This window comes from Phalacrocorax carbo, chromosome 1, assembly GCF_963921805.1.
Source record: "Phalacrocorax carbo chromosome 1, bPhaCar2.1, whole genome shotgun sequence".
Classification (NCBI taxonomy): domain Eukaryota; kingdom Metazoa; phylum Chordata; class Aves; order Suliformes; family Phalacrocoracidae; genus Phalacrocorax; species Phalacrocorax carbo.
The window spans coordinates 187,063,012-187,082,905 of NC_087513.1; the positions used below are offsets into that span (position 1 = coordinate 187,063,012).

A 19,894-nucleotide genomic window follows, 5' to 3' on the forward strand; every position below is an offset into this window, starting at 1 on the left:
AAATTCTTTAATGTCGTCACTCCATAAAAATGTTTCTCTCTGTCTAAACAAACAAGAAAAAACAAACTACACTTGAACACACCAAAGAAAACTTCTGCTCCACTGCATCTCCATTTTGTGGAGGAGAAAACTGGCTCTAATACTAAATGTCTCTTTAAACATCTCACACAATTAGTTTGGTAACTCAGAAAGCAAGCTTCATTCTACCTTTTCTACTTAAAGATACTAATAATGGGTTATGATTCTATTGGAGACTGGACGAAAGATTCTTGTCTGGTGCTAATAGGACTTTCAAAGACAACCCAAGTTCTTTTAAGAGTTACCCGACTTAGCGTTAAGGGGAGATAAGCAGATAACTTTCTGTAGAAGCTTTCAATAGAAATAAGACCTCAAATAGGTATGTATGGTTACATATCAAACAGCTATGTATGTATTAAAGTTGCAGGCTTAATTCTGACACTAAGAAGTTCCTTTCTCTGTAAGGGCCCTGCTGTACTTAAACCTTTGCACAAAATGATAATTAAATCAATAGAAAATCCAACAAACAGTTAATTGAACTGCAGGCATTGTTTTAGTAGCAGAATTTCTCATAGTGTATTTGTGCATCTTGGCTAAACTCCAGACTTCTGTCTCCAAGCTTAAAGAACTATTTTATCCACATCAGGTCAGTAATGGATTTTTTTTTTAAGCCTTGTGAGGTACGTACAGCTGCGAAGCCTTGTTTGACAATTGTATGTGTGAAAGTAAATGGAGCTTAAATTTGGAAAATGATGTGAAGTACTAATGAACTGCATTCGCACTAAGGGGCTGTGCCAATTAATTAAGTAGGTGCTTTTAGTGATGTTCGTACAAGTTTGGAAAAAAGAAACAATTTAAGACAGTTCTAAATAGTAGTTACAATGGCTTGCATACGATACACGTGCCATCTTGGCTTGTATCTTACGCAGATTTTTTGAATGGCTTCATGAGTGTGTCAGATGTAATATTGTCTTTTTCTTTTTTTCACACTGTGTATGATTTTCTCACCCTGTGTAGACTTTCAAGCGCGTTCTTATCAGGGAAGAACAGTATGACTCCATTATAGTCTTCTACAACTTAGTGTTTATGCAGAAGCTGAAAACGAACATTTTGCAGTATGCCTCCAACAGGGTAAGCTGCAAGTTGTGTTCAGTATTCATTATTTAATAGAATAGGCATATATAGACAGTAAAACCTTACGATTACTTTATTACCTTTACAGCCTCCTACTCTGTCACCTATCCCACACATTCCTCGCAGCCCTTACCAGTTCTCCAACTCTCCTCGGCGCGTCCCTGCTGGCAATAACATCTACATCTCACCCTTGAAGAGCCCATACAAATTCTCTGATGGGTTTCAGTCGCCCACAAAGATGACTCCAAGGTCTAGGTAGGTTGTTGACAAGCGTTTCTTTGACTAAATCTAAGGTACTTTGAGGATTTTAGTGGAAGCAAATTAGAAAACCGAACAGTCTGCTTTGTCAATATCTGTGGTTACTTTATCTTTTCTGGTTAAAAATTCGTGTCCTCTATTTGGAATCTTTATTAATCTTTGAGCTCTTCTCTGTTTCAGTTGAGTCAGTGTCCTGAAGGAATTTGTTTTTTTTTTTTTCTTTTTTAGAATAGTCACATCCAAGGGGGGTTTTCTGACCTAGCTGTTTAAATGTTACTGGCTTTGACTGTGGATCACACTCCTGAAACACATAGATGAGCTTTGTACACTTGTTTAAAGAGAAAATACTTTTTTGGAACAAAATGGTTCAGAGTACTTAGTCAACCGAGCAGAACATTTCACACTGTTGGTCGCTGGTTCTCGGCAGACGAGGATGACAGCAAACATGCATGTCACTAGTGGGTTTTTCAAACTAGGGTCAAGCAAGTCCCATAGCACCTGGCCCACGGTGTACAAAAGTTAAAATATTATTGTATATTTTAGGTTGAAGTCCTGCATGGTTTTGATTAGCAAACATCTAAAGGCATCGATGAAAGGATGATTATCTGGGTACCCAGCGCTGAAGTGTCTTCCTGCTGATAAGGGACAGACTGTGGGGGGCCTCTGATTCTTTCAAGCCACAGTTTCTTTTCTGTCTGTATGGTACGGTTGATTTGGCAAGTCAGCATTCACAGGCCCGAACGGAGACGTGAATGGTCTCGGCACAGTGAAATGCAGTCTGGGTTTGCACTGTTCATGTGGAGAGAGGGGAAGAGGCTTTGTTCGTGCCTTATGCTAAGCTGTGCATATTAGTGGATGCGTCTATCAGTGTTAAGTATAGCTTAACCTTAAACATTTCTCTTCTTCATTTGGCAGAATTTTGGTGTCAATTGGTGAATCATTTGGGGTGAGTTTTACTGTTCTTGATGTCTGGTCTTGAAGGCATGTAACTGTTGAAGGAATGGGGTAGCCTGCTGACACCTGCCTGTAAGTTAGCATAGGGTTTTATGGACAAAGGTTACGGGGGTGTCCTGTTAACTGCTTTCAGATATCTAGACTTCACTTTTTAAATGTTTTGCATTGTATTTTAGCTGCTTTGGAAGAAGATAGAGTTCTTAAACTGCAGGGTTTTAGAACTCTTAATTTTCTTCTCTTGCTTTTAGTGGGTAATCTGTAAATTTTGAGTAGTTTCAGGATTTATTGGCGAGCCTTTCCTTATTTTCTTGTAATTTCAGACTTCTGAAAAGTTTCAAAAAATAAATCAGATGGTGTGCAACAGCGACTGCCAGCTAAAACGCAGCGCAGAAGTGAGCGCTGCTCCTAAGCCGCTGAAGAGGCTGCGCTTTGATATAGAAGGGCAAGATGAAGGAGATGGAAGGTAAGAGATTGGTCTCAGCTCTTCAGTAAACTTAGTATGTTTGGTTCTCAGGGCCTTCCATCCTAAATTCTTCCTGACATCCTAACTTCCATTAATTCATGAACTTTAGTAAATATATTAAAGGAGAGATGGTGGCATAATATTCTCAATTAGATGCTTTGATGTCAGAGGCAAGGATTTACTTGGTGCCTGTACATCCAGCGTCCTGGCGTTACGGCTGAGTGCTAAACCATGCTGTCGTCTTCGGTCAGTCTTTCAAAAAACAAAGCCCAACTTTTTTAGACATAGGAGAAATCAAACTCTTGAGTTTAATGTGGAGGGAAAAAGAGTTTGCGTCTTTGTAAGAGAAGGCAATTGCACTGAAATGAAGTAGCCTTGATTTAAAGTTTGGTTACGAGGATAAAAAGTTACTTTTTTTTTTTTTTTTTTTTTAACTTCCACGTAATCACATGCTTTCTGCCTGCAGCAAACACCTACCCCAGGAGTCCAAGTTCCAACAAAAGCTTGCAGAAATGAGTGAGTATTCTTTTTTTTTTTCATTAACTGCACGGCAGCAAGTGCCTCGGATAAAAGAGTTTACGCCCACTCAGATAAATCATTGCTCAACATCGATGTCATTTTGGTAACTTGCTTAATTTTTTGTACTTGCTGCATTTAATCTTGAAAATGCAGATTATAAAATGGAAATCCTCGAAAGCCTTTTTGAGGATATTAAATGACACAGTGGCGCAGAGGATGCTACATTACATGGGAGTAAGAAAATGAGCATGACCTGTTCTTCCTAAACACTAGAATTCTTGAAATGGATTTAAATGCTTGCCAAGGCTTTCCCATTTGTTCCGGTGACAGACCCTTAGCTGAGAGCTTGCAGGTAGGAATCGGTAGTAATTGCAGCAGCGTTTAGTTGACCCGAACACTTTTTAGGCGATTACAGTAGGGTAAAGGAAGATTATATACACAGGAAAATTGTATGTAATTTTGTATGTTGCTTTGCTGGCTTTTGTACTAAAATGCCTGCGACTGCTTTTTCTTCCACTGTGGATCAGCATTTCTTTCAGATTTTATGGGATCGCTTTCCTGGTTTTCAAATGAAACTCAAATCTAGCTCATGAAAAGCAGAACGGCCCCACCCCCACATCTGAATTGTGGTTTCCACTCCCGCGAAGGAACACGCTTGGTCTGACCAGGCATTCTCACTCTCTCTGGTGGAATCTGAGCTCTGTAGCTGAGCGGATTTGCCCATTAAAAATTAGTGGGATTTGTTTCATTTAGAGTAGTGTAACTCAATTCCTAGTGTCATTACCAATTTTTACAATAAATAATCATGCCCGAAGTAATTCTGAAGAAAGTATTTAACTTTTCATTCCCTTTTTTTTCAGCATCTACTCGAACAAGAATGCAAAAGCAGAAACTGAACGACGGAAATGATACCTCAGCCAGTGAAGAAAAGTGAGATTCTTCTCAGGACCAGGGGCTGCACTGCAGGCCCTCTTAGCTTGTTTTTGTTTTACAGCCTTCATTAATTGAGTTGCTTTTTTAGTTGCTTTTTATTCCGAACTGCTAGTCAAAAGCATTTGGACTTTTAAATTTTTTAAAATGTTTTTTCATGATACTTTGCCTTATGATGTAGCATAAATACAATGTAAGCCACTGAATTTAATTTATATATTTTTTTGAGGATTTTAAAAATAGCCTTGGAAAGGTGTCTTAGTTTCCTATTGCAGCATTACTGATTCAAGCCAGTTCCGTCTACCTGGATTGAATTTCTCCGTCGAAAGACAAAACGTTAGCTAGAATGATTTGAAACGCACTAATTTAGTTTCTTAGATTTCATTTTTAGATTTTCATTACTTGCAAATTTTGAAAATGAGGGGCCAGATACTGCAAAGATTTCTGTCTCTGTATATAATTAGCGCATCAAATTCCCATTAACTTAAACTGCACAGCAGTCACGGACCTTGCGGAGCCAGGGCCTCGCATTAGAGGTACAGCCCGCATTCGAAGTGAACTCGTCGTGTAGCCGTACTACTGAAGCCAATACTCAGCGTTCTGTAGTTTTCCTTCCCCAGCTCTCGCCCCGGTGTACTTTCAGAGGGCAGTTACACTGTTCATTGGTTTGAATTTCACGGAATATGAATCCCACAGAGATTCCTCCCAGAAGCTGAAGCTTCTTCCCATCTGCAGAGTACTTGATGTGCACTTTCTTATCTTGGAAAAATCTCAATTATTTAAAAAAAAAGAAAGGGAAAAAAAGAACCCCAAACCTAAAACCTGGAACACACAAGATTTCAAAATTCTAATGATGTAGAATTTTCTTGATTTCTTTAAATTTTCACCTAACTGGGGCCAAGCCAAATAGCTTGAGAAGCAGGCAACAAACCTGTTTCCTATACCTGAAAGCTGAGTGACTCCAGTTGGGTTCCGGGTAAGAGTGTCCCGGTCTCAGAAAGCACAGGGCGTCTCCCGTGGGCCTTGCTGCAGCGTCTGCACAAAAGCCGAACCTGATGAGCCCATGCTGGGAAGATCAGTCCGCCTCATTTTACTGAAAAGGCAGAGTTTAACAGACAACTTGTGAACTGTTAAAAACCCAAACCCCAAAACCTTTTTCAGCTCCCGTGCTTGAAAGTCGCCGATTCAGATACTGGAATTTTCTTGCAAAGATAAAGGGTTTGCAAAATAGCCAGTTGAGGAAAGCACGTTTTACTTCCAGTGGACTGAAATATAGCTAAATAAATGAAGTCCTGCTTTAAAATTACCCATTTTAATGAAATTTAGCTTTTGCAGCTACTTAAATTAAAACAGTAGAAAAGCATGCTATTCATTACACAAATGTTTTAAAACAACAACTTCCCTGGGCAGCTTATTTAGAAATTGTTTAGCTGAACCTAGAATCCTTAACACTAGCACATTTTAAAGATCAGTTCTTGTGTTGAACGGAAACTAATCCTAGAGCTACTAAAAGTCAATGAATTTTTAAATAAAACGGAGTTATTTTATTAGTCTTAATACGGCTTCAGCTTTCTTCCTGAAAAATGTATGGAAATGTTAAAGTACCTTATGTTTACTTTCTCATTTTTTGCAGTTTTACAGACAGAATATACATTAACATTGGGGAGCACTGACTGTAAGCTCTGTTACAGCTGTTGAAGTTCCGCCATGATCCTTTGGCTGGAGGGGTAACATTACAGAGCCCAGTACCGAAGCAGATTGATTATTTTACTGTGACAATGTCTTTTGGTTTTTTTAGTTTGGGGTTGTTTTTTTTTTTCAGACTGGAGGCTTTACATCAACCATGTGATACTATTTTATACAACTCAGCAGTTTCTCTCCTTTCAAGATAAATAAAATAGCTTTTAAAAGATTTATAGTGGGTAATTCTCTTTTATTAGATGAGAAGGCAACTTCACCGGTAACGATGTCCTGCTGTATCACATTTCCACCATGATTCTGCAGCTGGCACAAGCAGAGGTCACTCCCTCTCTGGTGATTCCCTGCTGGTGCCGAGGTCCAAATAGTTGCGCTGTGGGGCTCGGAGCTACCTTCCGAAGGCGCCATAGGATGCTCTGGAAATGTTGTTCTCGCCAGGCTCACCGTTGGTAGCGCTTCTGGCGGAGGCAGGCCCGTGTCGTGGTCTGGGTCACTGTCACGGCCCTGGCAGAGGTGCATGAGGCAGCCCTGCAGAGAAGCTGGTGTCCACATTTAGAAGTGTCCCCATCATTTCACCACCCTGCTTTTCATAATCGATTCTTTTGCTTTCAGAGCTGCTGAAAACGGCCCAGGATGTCAAAACTTCAGCGTAAGCCACCCTGGCTTTCTGGGCCGGGCGTCTGGCTGTAGGCGCCTCAGCCCCGCAGGCTCCCTGTCATGGCTTTATTAGAGTCCATAGGTGCCTTGTGACTCATAACTCTGCTGAACTTGCAGTCCTATTTATAGGACTGGCGGTTATAACAATGCTCAGAGCACAAAGTGCACTGGCTGACATGCTGGTCCCTGCCCCCTCTGAAAAACACGTTTTCAGAGACTTATTTTTTAAGCAGATACATACGCAAATATATGTGTATTGAAACCATCGACTTTTTATCAGATTTGAAAATCTTGCTATGTTTGCAAGTACCTTCCTTATAGTGAGACCTTGTTGTCTTCAAAATGGGCTAAAATATTGAAACTGTTTCAGGAAAAAAGAAAATTAGAATTCAGAGCCAGTAGAGTTGGGACAGAAAACAAGACGGCCATTCCAGGTGCCTAATGGTAAGGATTGTACTGCTGCTGAAACCCTTGTAATCACAGTGGGGAAGCGTACACAGCTGTGGAGAAAACTTATCTCTGCCTAAGCTGTACGTGTCAAATGAGGTCATGTGAGATGCGTCCCAGAGTCGCCTGCTTCTCTCCCTTGACGCTAAGGGGAATTTCATCTATCGGCTTGTCTGCGTAGCCAGCTTGAGACAGCTGAGCTGACTCCCAGCCTCTATATTTGCAGTTTTATATCTTAATCTCTTGCTGCTGTCCCCTGTTTACAAGCACTGGATTTTCTTAAACATGTCACAGAATGTGTAATCTGCGTGTGTTCGGGTACGGGAGTGGCTGCAGGAAGATACGTGTCAAATGTGAAACACCTGGAGAAGATTATGGCTCTCTGATACCGCTGCAAAGGACAAGCTCGTAACAAAGTGTTATCAAATTTGTGACCAGTAACAAATAAGCTGGTCATAATGTACGCTTGCTTCAGAAACAATTCTTGGTGTTTTGAGGACAGTTTTATTAACCGTAAGTCACTAGGACAATAATGCCTTTGAAAGGCAGAAATACACTTGTGCAAATTCTCCAGCTCTTTTTCTGCAGCCTCAGTTTTAATTCCACTTACAAGTACTTTATCTGGTGGCGGCTGTTTCCTGAAGAACACAAACAGTCTTTAAAATATCTCTCTGAAATATCATCTCTCTTTTTATTTTCCACACCACCTACTACACAGTCAGCTCAGTTTACGAGTGTCAGACTTGCTTCACTTTTTCTGAAAAGAAAGGAAAAAAATCCCACTGGTAGTTTTTAAATATTATGGCAATTTTATTAATGGCCTTGTTAAAACCAGGCAAGTTGATCAAGACAAGAAATCAAAACATAATTTTATGTTCAGACTACAACCTTTCTGCATCATTAGGCGGTAGCCAATGAGCCCTGTCTACAGGGTAATGAAATACTTTGCTTTACAAGGAAAGCCCATGGAAATGATCCAGATCATATAAAAACAGCAATTTACATAGTTATCAGGCATTGTAATAAAACGCTAGAGGTGGGTACTAGATGACAATGCAGTGCTGGCTCTCAGCTGCAGTAACTTAAGAGAGCCTTTAAATGACCTTCCCTGTCATTTTTTTTTTCTTTCATTTTGATTCAGAAAGTTATCCACCTGGTTGGTTCCCTTTCTGCGAAGTCGGATACCCCTTGTGATTTAAACCCCAGATCCAGTTTATCTTCACCTTTTAGCAAATACCTTTTTCGTCTGTGGTGCCCTAAACCAGAATGATACTTATATACTTAAGTATGTCATAAAGCATTTAACCTGCAAGATCCACAAGCCTAAGTTTGTTGCAGACCGTCTCACAATGATAAAAATGCCTCCCTAATTTCTTCTATACTGTCCCATGATTGGGTTTCAAGCACATGTTTCTAGACATGCATCAACATTTAACCACCTAAGCCAGTATGTTTTTTTAAACATTGACCTTTAAGTGCCAAGGAAAGTGCATGCAAATGAAAGATTTTTTAAAAAATCAATAAATAAATGTCTCTATGAATGTAATGCTAGCCCATCCATACCGCCTGGACACAAGCCCACACTGACACACTGGATCTTTAGAATCACCCTCATTCAGTCCAGAGATGCTTTTTCTCAAAATTACAGGCTTTGTCAATTACTGTGACATTGCAACTAGGCTTTGATGTGCACAGTATGTTGGAAATTATGAGCAGAAAGGAAATAAATCAGGAAAAAAAAGGGTGCTATTGGTTATATTAAACGAAAAATGCCTTGCTAAGAAAGCATGCCAGTCTGACTCCAGTAGTTGTTGAACTGCTGCATTATGAACTTGAGCCAGCTTAGGAGAGTGCTATCACGCACCAGTGATAGTTGCAGTTTTGAGTATTTTTTTAAAAGTAAAACAACAAAAATATTTGGAGAGGCCCTTGACAGTGCATTTCTTGGGAAGGCCAGAGTGACCGAAAGGCCACTGCAAGCGGCGCGGGTGCCCAGCTGGTTCCATTGCCTAGTGAGGCTGACTGCGTGCCAGCGCAATGCCGCGCGTGTCAGCTGCGATCCAGTACAAGGTGCTACCCAAAAAGCTGGCCTGTGGCGGTACACCCTCCTGCTGCGTGCTGCTACAGCTAAGGAAATGCTGGCAGGTGAATCTGGCGATCTTGAGCCCAGGTCTGAAAGGAGCAGACGTCACTCCAGCCATGCCCGGCTTAACCAGAACATCTAGACTTATCCAGCCTTGGCTTACGTGGAATGGCATTGCGGCTATGCATTGGCACGCTTAGCGCTGGGCTGTAGCATGAGGTCTGCAGTAACCGTGTGCCCTACCACAATACCTGGCTGCATTAACTGTCTGTGTGCCTGAGTCAAGTGCTTTTCAACACAAACTTACCAAAACTGCTGTCACCCCCTGCCCCAGGGAAGTTGTGGTTTTGATGAAACTGCATTATGCACTGGAAAGGTTTTTTGACCAGGTCTGTTTGAGTACAAAAGTACTGACAAAGCTGCTGAAGTGTGGACTTAACGCTGCTCGAGGAAGTTGTACTAACCACTGAAGGGGTGGCTAAAGACACCTGTTAGCAGTAGATGATCCAATCTATTTCTAGTGAGAGTCTGAGGCAAATGCCTCAAACACAAGTAATTTTTTACCACAGCATTTTTCCAAAATAATTTGCTTACGTCCCGCTTCGTAAGTAAATTCTGCTGTCTGTGTGCCTCACCCTTCTGCTCACACCCACAGGGACTGCTGTGAAATGAGGCGCTACTCACTGCTTCTCATCATCTTTTCTGAGGACGTGCTTTTCCTTTTCTTCCTCCTTTCCTTCTCCTCAAGGAATAGGACTGTTTGAGAAATGATCCTCCAATATAATAAAGAACAGTTATTTCTACTTTAGAAATGAGAAAATGAGGCTGCAATCATGTGAGGGAATTAGGTTCTTAGAAACCACATTTGAGGATCAGAAGAAGCCATCGCAGGATGCTGTGGCACAGCAAGGCTCTGAAGGAAGGTCGCGTGACTCATTATGTTAGTGTACTGAGCCTGGTCATCCAGCCTCTTGCCTTCTCCATTTGTAAAATACTACAAAAGGCACTTAAAGCCACTTCACCCAATTAAAATTTTAAGATAAATAATTTCTCAGGGTTAATTCATAGTTGCCTATTAGAAAATTCAAGTAAATGCTTCAAGAGAAAGTAAGCATCTACTCTATCACAGCCATCCGGTCCCCTCGATGATCAGTGATGAGAGAGGCGTCTCCAGGGAGCAACTCCTCTCACCTAAAACAGGCATGTAAGGTAAGGGGTGTGGTTACCTCACGGCACTGACCAAAGGAGAACCTTAAACAATGTATTTGGACAAGGTATCCTTATTGCCACATGGAAAATAATATGAGTTTTGCTCCTAGGATTTAACTGTAAGACCCATTTTATCACTTCAAAAACATCTTTTTCACTATTTCTCTTAAGATGATCTATCTGCAGATAGATAGTAAGACAGGAATAAACAAACCTCAGGTGGAACCTCCCTTTCCTTTAGATTTTGTTTGGGTTTCTTTTTCTTGGTAACAAGAAACCAGATGTTTTCTCAGTACCAAAACACACAGCACAATAATTCTCACCCAGCCAAATACTGTGAATGCTTCCTGGCCCGCTGGGATGCCAGGGAATGTACTTGGTGTAATGGAAAAGAAAGATTCTTTTCATTCTGTCTAGAACAATGGACATAAGTGCCAGGAACTCAAAACTAATATCCAGCTCAAGTTCTTCATGGCTTACGTATTTACACTCCAAATAAACACCAAGTGAGACATATCCTCCTACCAACCAGAAAGCCTCTTGTCCTAAAGAATTTATACTACTTTATCATACATTCAGAAAAACAAGTTTGTATCTCCACTGGATGATAAACTGGGCAAAAAGAAGCCCACTATGGCATATTAACTTAGTTTGGTGGTAGAAGTATACCATGAAAGTTTAGCAGCAAACAGGTTACTGTCCCATAAAATCCAAATGCAGGTTGTTTTTTAAAAAAGATAAAAAACTCAGAACAGAGAGACGAGATAACAGTAGCTTAGTTTGCTTGACTTTAAGTGGGAAAGGGTAGTTACCGCACTAGATTTTTGTTGTTAAATTCTGACTGCTGGCAATGAACTCTCACCGTACATCTACGCTGTAGCCATCTTCACAAAACCTACATGTTAGCGGACTTTCACACATTTCCTAAGCTGATGGACACTCAGTCTTTCTTTCCAAACCGTTGCACATTCTGACCATGGATAAGTTCTCCAAAGGAGAAGTATTTCCAGGAGGGAAGAGGACATGCTCTTCAGCTCGGTGGTAGTCAGACCTCAGTTTCGGAATGCTCCCACTCTGCTTGCTTTGCTAATGAAGTTTTTCAGGAGGTCGTGGTCCATTTCTGCAAAGCCTTGAGTTTGTGTAACAACAGTTAAATGGTTTATGCAAAATCTGAAGCAAAATTCTTCCAAGTCCTAGGAATAAATTGAGGTAATTTGTAATATGAATGACTGATAGCAAAATAATAACTATTATTATTAAAAATAATGATGTTTCAAATCTGTCATTGAATTAGCAGAGAATATACCAGATTATTCACATTACCAAGCCCTTTTCTGATCAGTTTGATTACATCACAAATGACAAGATGATATTTGTTCAAAAAAACCATTCAATAAACCCCCTCTGAGAAAACAGAAGTAGCCACCTAAATTGGCTCTAGAACTCCATCACATTTACTGAGCTCATAAGAAAAGTTACTAATAAGTGAAACCACCAGCTTTCCCCACATACAACTACCAGAGCATCAGTAACTCCTTTCTTTTCCCCCCTGCACTGAATTCAGTAGTGGCCCAATGAAAAACAGCAGGTAGCCTAGTCTTGCTGAAAATAAAAGCAACATAAGACGTAACATTTGATGATGCTCACTGAACAAACTGGATGTTAGGATGGATACATGTGTCTTTCATGGTGAACTTAGGAATTGCGTGTCCCTACCTAGGAACTGGGATTCCTAGATAGCAAAAATGGTTCTGTCTCGTCCTGGCCTTGCTGTAACAGAACGTTCAGATGTCCAGCACAGGACAGGTACCGGCCATCAGGCCATACAACCCTGATTTCACACAGCAAATTTTGCCTACTCGAACTCCTCACAACAGTGGCAATCCTTCTCTCCGTGCACTGCGTCAAACCCCTTCAGCTGGTTCCTATGCAACAACTTGCTCTTGAAGGAAAGTTAATTCCCTTCTGCAGCAAGCAGAGCTGGAGCCAGCAGCAAGGCAAGTGTAAATTGGCAGTATGATCCATGATCTATAAGCTCCTCAAGGGTTACAGCAAAAAGAGGTCTCTTAATCCATGCCAGTTTTATTCTATGTTAACTACACAAACATTGCAGCCAGGGCTTAATAGTAGAAAGAAATTTAGCAGAATAGCTTTGCATTTCCCTTTGAAACCTTTTCCTTAGAACAAATTTTTCAAGTCTATTGCCCCGTCAAGATTTACCTAAAGCTTTAACAGAGGCCAAGCAGCATAAAATATCCTTTAAAAAGAAATAAGGTAGGAACAATGCACAGAAGTAAATTGTATCTCTCATCAAAGAGTGCTGGAAAACCAAGAAAAGGAACGAGAATAGAAGAAGAAACAAAAAAAAAAAAACAGAACAAAAAAAATGTAGAAGAAAAATGTAGAAGATCAAAGACACTGAGAGCTTAAGTTTCAGCGGACCTCTGAAATGCTACTGCCAGGACCTAGGTTACTGTACAGTTAATGTGCAATGTAAAAACATTAAATAAAATGAACAGCAGCTGCCTTTTCTGGTACCCATCTCTGATGAAGACCATAGATATCACAAAATTCTGATCACTACAGTATCAAGAAATACTGGCATTTAATTGTTATGTAGAAGATTATTAATGTAAAATCTGCTAAGTGTATTTTAGAAATACGCTTTAAAATAATTTGTAGCAGCAACTATTTGTATTTTCTGAGGATAGGACAAAATATTTTCAAGCATTTTTAATCCTAACATTGCTTGCAGTACATGATGCATACAGTAGCCAATTCAGTCTTCAGTTAATTTGATATGTTAATGGCAGATGACACAGCTTTATAATCTTTCACTTGCAGTGTTCACATTTAATGACAAAAAATTGAATTAATTCTATCTTTTCAAACTTCCAAAATATCAGGCCTCTTTCATAATCCTTCCTTGGACGGTTTTCTACTGAAGTGCTGATATGCTGAACATGGTTCTCAAACCAATTTTTACTATATTAATGTAGTACGCTAAAAGATCCTGGCTTACTTCATGATTCCTTAGACACAGACTATCCTTCTGTAAAGAAGCCTTTGCTGCGCTTTTCTGGCGCAGTTCTACTATATCCCTTTCTGATCCGTGGATGTAGGGAGGAGGGCAACAAGGCACTGCTGAGTTTGACGCATGCTGCACCCAGGGCAGGTGAACCAATTAATCATCCAATGATCGTGTTAAAATACTACATGTTTTGAAAGAATACTAGGTATACAGAATAAAACACTGAATCATATGAGGAAGAGGAGGAGAACATACATTTAGTCATCTAGCCAATCCCTTTTATTGTGTCTCAGCCATTATAAACTAGCACTTTGTCCAGGCATGTTTCACTACTTCACAATACACCCAAAAGTATCTTTAACTACTTCACCTGACACAGGTCAACTAAAGGTAATTCTGCTCTGGAAACGTTCAAAACTGTTGAAACGCTTGTAAGAGGAGAAACTCCAGAGTAAACTTTTAATGAAAACTTCTGTTGGGAGAATCAAATCATTTGGTCCTCCCTTCCTGTCCAGTCTTCCCTGATATGTGGGACTTCTACCACCACAACACATTGAAAGTACAATTCCCCTCTGCCTCAGCTGTTCATGCCTTCCCTTACTGATAACCTTGGTTACAACTGCCTTGTAACTGGCAGCTAAGATGATTATTATCTACTAAACCTGATGTTAGCCCCTCTTTCAGTTTACAAAAATCACTGACTTCTGGCCTCCTCTTTACAACTCCTACACAAATTCCTCTCATCTAGCACGCTGCCTCTACACAGCACAGGCTACTGCAACATTTTAAACTCAGTTTTTGTTTCAGTCCCTTCTTTCCACTTGCTTCCTGTACCTGGAATTGTTTATCAGTCCATCATATTACACTTCCAGCCTCTCCTGCTTTAAAACATGGTCCTACATTTCACAGCCAGGCAAAAGCAAAAAACAAGTATTTTAAAAAAACATTGTTACCAGCTCTTCTAATAGATAATATTCTCTGTTTGGCTATATCAATTTCATTCTTACAAAGCAGAAGAAATCTTCAACAGAAGGATGAGGACTTCTCAACCAAGATGCTCAGTTATAACAATGGCTACCATCTACAATACATACAGAAATCTTGCATAATAAAACCCACCACATCATTATTTCCACAATCAGCATAGCACTAAGAAGTTGAGAAAAGGAAAACATCTTTGAAAGTATTTGTCTGTTTACAAAAAAAGCGCTTTCAGTACTGCTGATAACAGCAATGGAATGGTGAAACATTCCAGAGCCACAGGCAGACCAGATGACAGGATATGGGGAGAGGAATAACAATAGGCAATTCGTTGCACGTCAGCGCGATTCCATTGTAAACAACATGGCAAAAGTAAAGTTTTGATATAAGCACAAGTATAAATAGGGAGCGACTTTACAGGTAAATTCTCCCACTGCCTGTTAAAGGCAGTGCTGGAATCACTGTACCAGACACGGGCAGACAAAAAGACCAGGTGGAGAGCTCAGGAAGCTAACAGGCAAAGCAAAATCCTAAGGTGGAGAAATAAATGGCAGTGAGAAATGTGCATGCCGTGCCGTGCCAGATGACAAGGCAGGAAGCAGATTAAGAATCCTCACTCAAAGGTGCAAGCCAAAAGGACAGGAAGAGAACACCAGCAGCTGCACTTTTTTATAGCTTAAAAAGGGGAAAACAAACGTCTGGGAAGCCAGAAAGGGAAATGGCAGTAATCATGCCTCATCACTTGAATGGCATTATGTTTATATTAAACAGTTTCATTTCTCAGAAAACAACTCTTCGTCTGAAAAGAAGTTCTCTTTACCTGAGCTTCATACTTGACAGCGGCGGAAAGAAGAGCAATGGCATTCTCTTCACAAATGCCTTGTTTGATCGTTTGCTGGCAAAGCTTCTTCAATCTGTTTTCTCTATACAGTGTCGCCAAATCTAGCAGTCCTGTGAAAATTCATACAGCTTTAACACTCCTGGTGCAAAACATATATATCTCTTCAAACTAATCAACTGCCCCATTGTTTTCGCTGCATTAATCAAAGACTTGTTCTATTTGTTTTCCCTCAGATGATGCGTGCATTTTTAAAGGTCCTCAAAAGACATATCAAAAAGGGACTCTATTATTACTATGCAAGTGTTCGGTCTTCTTGCTCACTGTATTGTATCTCATTCAAGACATCAATAAGTGACTTACACCCTCTTAAATTCACGTGGGAAACAGCTCCCTTTTCACTCATGATCAAATTGCCACAGCTCATCAAACAGAAAAGTTTTAGTATGGCATTACTGCCTTCTTAAGGAAAAAAAGTTCTTAGTGTAAGAAACAATGAGTTCCTTTTAAGCATTTTGTATCTTTGATCTTACTGCATCCCCACCACTCATTCTCCTCGGGCATGTTTCCTGCTACCACATCCCTTTTTCCTGAGACCTGCCAAAGTCAAGATTCAAGTGTTAATAAAACTTACTAACTAACTAACTAACAAGCCCTGCTTTCCTTACCCTGTTATGACACACAAATCCTACTTTTCAGAAACAGCAACCTAGAGTTCATGGCAAATACCTATCGCATCTTCAGGAGGGAGCCTAATGTTGTCTGTATACAGGTATTCCAGGAAGGCTCGGTAAACAGGGTAAGAAAATTCACTCATTTCTATAATTTCGTCATCGTTGTTCAGTATGGAACGAAAATGTTCACACCTACAAAACATGAACAAAGATACAGTAAAGATTTAAGCCTGAAAGTTGAGCTGCAGCAAGAAACTGGTAAAAAAAAATCAGTCATAACAGACTGAATACACAACCACAAACTCCAGCTAAGTGATTTCTCAGTTTGAACATGTTAATTTCTTTAAGCCTTATAAATATAATTCAGAATTTTCCTTTTTTTCTGTTATCACTATTTTATAATTGGCTCCATTTCTACTTACAATAGCTTTTGACATCATTTTCTTAAATATGTTACATATTAACTATGAATTTTATTACCTGGCTTGTAACAGATAAAGGTTGCAATTAAGTTAGACAATTCTCACATTTCAACCTGCTTTGTCCAACATGATCTAGTGAGGAGGGAAATTCTTAACATTTTCAATAACATTTATTCCAGTGTCAGAGTCCATACACAGTTTAGTGTTAGATTTAATCATTATACTCAGGGACGAAAATATTTAAGGTAAAGACACTCTCACCCAGATCTTTCATCACCTTTTTCTTATAAGTCTGAATACTTTTGTGATGGACAAGATACAAACGAGGGAAAAGCACTGCCTTTGATAGCTCTACTTTACAACTTACAGTTCATGATAACTTACAACTCACTGTAACTCACTGCTCCCTAAGAAACATCTTGTAGCATCTGACTCGTCTTCAAAATTTTTGCTGATGGAAATGAACATCACCACCTCAGGTAACTTTTCCTATAACAGCCACAATTTCATTGGACTCTTTTATACTACACTACTTACTTTCTAACTCTCCCACATCAGAATTTTCTTTTCTTTTACTAAAACTTTTGTCTAAGAGGTAGGTTGGTTTCCTTCTAATGACACTGGGACAAGCCTACATTGTAAAGACAGTGTAACTTAGGTATAAATGAAAAATAATTATTTATTTTAGCACTTATCTTTCTGACTTTACTTGTTAAGTAATTTTTTCTCAGTATTTTATTTTTTAATAAAATAAACAGTGGCAAATTAATAAGAAGAAATTAAAGAATTTAAAAGTCATTATCTAGCTTCTGCCACATCTTGCACTGCATTCTGGCATCGGAAGAAGCAGACCAAACCCCATTTCTTTGTTTCCTTGAGCCTCACGTTAAGCGGTGGTGACCATCCAGTTGTGGAACACTTTAGGAACGGTCTGTTGCCCCAGTGGCACCACATAAAAATAAAAAGTCAGAAAGAAGGTGGTGCGCATATCTCCCTTAAAAATAAATAAGTAAATAAACAAAAATCAGTTGGTACTCAACCTTCAGTCACCAAAGTACCTTGGAGTGGCTCATCCTGTGGAGCGCCTCTCTCCCTCTCTCAGTAGAGACAGACCAGACTCCTAATTTTGGCTGGCTAAATGCAGGGCAGACAAATGCCACCCACATACCCATATGTATCTGTTTTTGCAGGCAGTATGCTGCTTGGCCAGCCTCCCACTGAGCTGGGCGTTGCCCTGCCATTTCACCCCCATCACAAGCTAACAACCACCAACAATATGATCCAGTTCAACAGTAGGCATAGAACAAGATGGCAAAAAGTCTTCATAAGTGGTAAAGAAAAGACTGGATAATGAAAAGGAACTTCTACCAGCACTGCATTCATGACAACACTCTGGAACATGCTGAATGCTGCAAAATGCCATGCTAAATACATTATCCTCTGATCCAGTTGCATTGTGAGACTATAAGGCTTAAAGAAAATATTAATTATACAGACTGTGCCTGATGCTTTATTATATTCCTGCATATTATTTTGATAATGCTACACATTTAAATCCATTTTAGAATTAGACACATCTCTGTCCCAGAATGCCATATAATCTGAGAAAAGTAGAGCAAGAAAAAAGAAATAAGGACAAGTTACATATAGTCTGATTATCAGGAAAAAGAACCTCAGAAACATTTTGGGGATACAGAAGATTTGAAGCAGCATCTGATGAAGGACATGTGGAATTCCAAACAAAGAGGGTACACTATAGGCACAAGTGTAATGTACAAGTAAAGAAACCGGTAAAGGGAAGAAAATAGTAATACAGGTAGTTGGAACAGTAAGAGCAGAGCAGAAAAGACCCAAAAAAGGGCAGGCAAGAATTAACAAGGAACCTTAATTTTATGTAGTAACACACACAAAATCACTAGCGGGACTCAGGAGCAAAAGTAGGAAGATGAAAGCGGTGATAAGCAGGATAAGATAGCCAAGCATTTTGAGAAGAAAATAGCCAAGAGAAAAAACTATTGGATCAATGAGGAGGATGGAGCAGAAGCAGTTAGCAAGACAGAAGAGGTCTAAAGCAGTGTCTCTAGAATATTCTAGCAGAAACTGCATCAGCAATAACAAACTAATCTCTGCATACTAATAACAGTGTGATTATTCTGTAGATCTGTGTATGTCAAATCTCATTGTAAAGTGGTGTTAACTTGCAAAAAACTGTAGAAACAAAAAGAGAAGCCAGCTTAAAATTCAAATTCACTGATAAGAAGGCTTAAAACAAGTAGGATAAGAAATCTGACAAAAAAGGGGTAAAAGGATAATGTGAAGACCACCTACAGAAGTTGGTGAAACAACTGAAGGGTCCTGTGGAAGGAAAGAAAGAAAGGCAAGAATAAACACAAACCCCTCAAATCATTCCAGTGGTGGAAACCAAGTGTATGAAGGAGTTAAAACTGATTCAAACTACTGGGAAGGCAGCAGAAAGAAGTGAGCCTTCTCCTGAGCAGGAAAAGGTCAGAGTCAAGGCCATTTAGGTGGCACAAAGTATGGAGGAAAGTGACAAAAAGTCTGGTAGTAAGCAGCATGTTTGGTAATTATAAGTAGCAAGGAAACAAGGAAAAGTGAGTAATAATGAAGAATTAATTCCATGGCTGAGGGAAAAAGGAGTCTCTAAGAATAAGTCAAGAATTTTCAGCAGTAATTACTCAGCACAGTGGACTACACTATCAGTTTAGTTTATATTAAACTCTACAGTTTGTGCCTTACCTAATTTTGAGAAGAACTTTATGAACATGAATGTATTTTCCATCCACTAGAAACTTCAGGTCTGCTGTTTCAGGGTTGTCAAATTCTTTCTTTAGTGACTGGGCTACTGTTAGATGGTCATCAGGCTCTAGAATAAAAAGGGGAATTAATAGAAAGTAATACAAGTACCTCTCATGATAATGTCCTTGGTATCTGTCAGCAATTAACACTCTTAATAAATACGACATCTCTTTAAGGCTAGTAAAAAACCCCGCCAGACTATGTGTATAGTATGAACCCCCAGAAAAACAAAGGGCAGCTTTCTTCAGTCCTTACTAGTTTCCTACTCCAAACAAATATCCCTATTAAAAAAAAAAAAAGTCCCAGTCCTCTAACTCATCTGTATAAGGCCAGAAAAAAAAAATTAACATAGTCTCAGAAGTTTAATGCTGCACCTGATAGCAAAGGCCATCCGTCATTACTGGGTAAATTATTCTAAATAAAAAGTGTTAGTTATTATAAGATACCCAAAAGGACACTAAAAACCACAATAAGATTTTCTAGAATACTCCCAGGAGGAGACATTTTCTTACAGCAGAAAGAACGCTATTTCATAACCAACACATTGATTGCAGTGAAACTGCCCAGTACAATATCCCTAAACAGTTACAATATCCCAGCCAACAATATCCCAACCAAGAGTTAAAAGTCTATTCAAAAAGTCTTCTCCCTGGACTTATGGTGTTAGAAACAGTCTGTGTGTGAATGTCTGCATACTCCTGTTTGTGTCATATGCATGTACATCCCACTGTGCACGTGACACTTGCGTTATAACATTACCA

The 19,894-nt window shown here is 39.5% G+C and overlaps 2 protein-coding genes across 8 annotated transcripts in view; one reads left to right on the top strand and one right to left on the bottom strand.

The window, feature by feature from the left end:
* The window catches only part of RB1 (RB transcriptional corepressor 1), a 75,387-nt gene extending 69,197 nt beyond the window's left edge, over nucleotides 1-6,190 (top strand). For both annotated transcript variants that reach the window (XM_064440868.1, XM_064440869.1), the window contains 6 exons: nucleotides 1,036-1,149; nucleotides 1,241-1,407; nucleotides 2,326-2,356; nucleotides 2,685-2,827; nucleotides 3,294-3,343; nucleotides 4,207-6,190. In XM_064440868.1, coding sequence (XP_064296938.1) covers nucleotides 1,036-1,149; nucleotides 1,241-1,407; nucleotides 2,326-2,356; nucleotides 2,685-2,827; nucleotides 3,294-3,343; nucleotides 4,207-4,280 — 579 coding nt within the window. In that variant the 3' untranslated portion in view covers nucleotides 4,281-6,190. The remainder of the gene's footprint in view (nucleotides 1-1,035; nucleotides 1,150-1,240; nucleotides 1,408-2,325; nucleotides 2,357-2,684; nucleotides 2,828-3,293; nucleotides 3,344-4,206) is intronic.
* Nucleotides 6,191-7,864: 1,674 nt separating this feature from the next.
* LOC104053326 (RCC1 and BTB domain-containing protein 2) overlaps nucleotides 7,865-19,894 on the bottom strand; it is a 37,354-nt gene continuing 25,324 nt past the window's right edge. For all 6 annotated transcript variants that reach the window (XM_064440872.1, XM_064440870.1, XM_064440873.1 and 3 more), the window contains 4 exons: nucleotides 19,074-19,200; nucleotides 15,950-16,086; nucleotides 15,203-15,333; nucleotides 7,865-11,563 (listed from right to left, as the gene is read on the bottom strand). In XM_064440872.1, coding sequence (XP_064296942.1) covers nucleotides 11,423-11,563; nucleotides 15,203-15,333; nucleotides 15,950-16,086; nucleotides 19,074-19,200 — 536 coding nt within the window. In that variant the 3' untranslated portion in view covers nucleotides 7,865-11,422. The remainder of the gene's footprint in view (nucleotides 11,564-15,202; nucleotides 15,334-15,949; nucleotides 16,087-19,073; nucleotides 19,201-19,894) is intronic.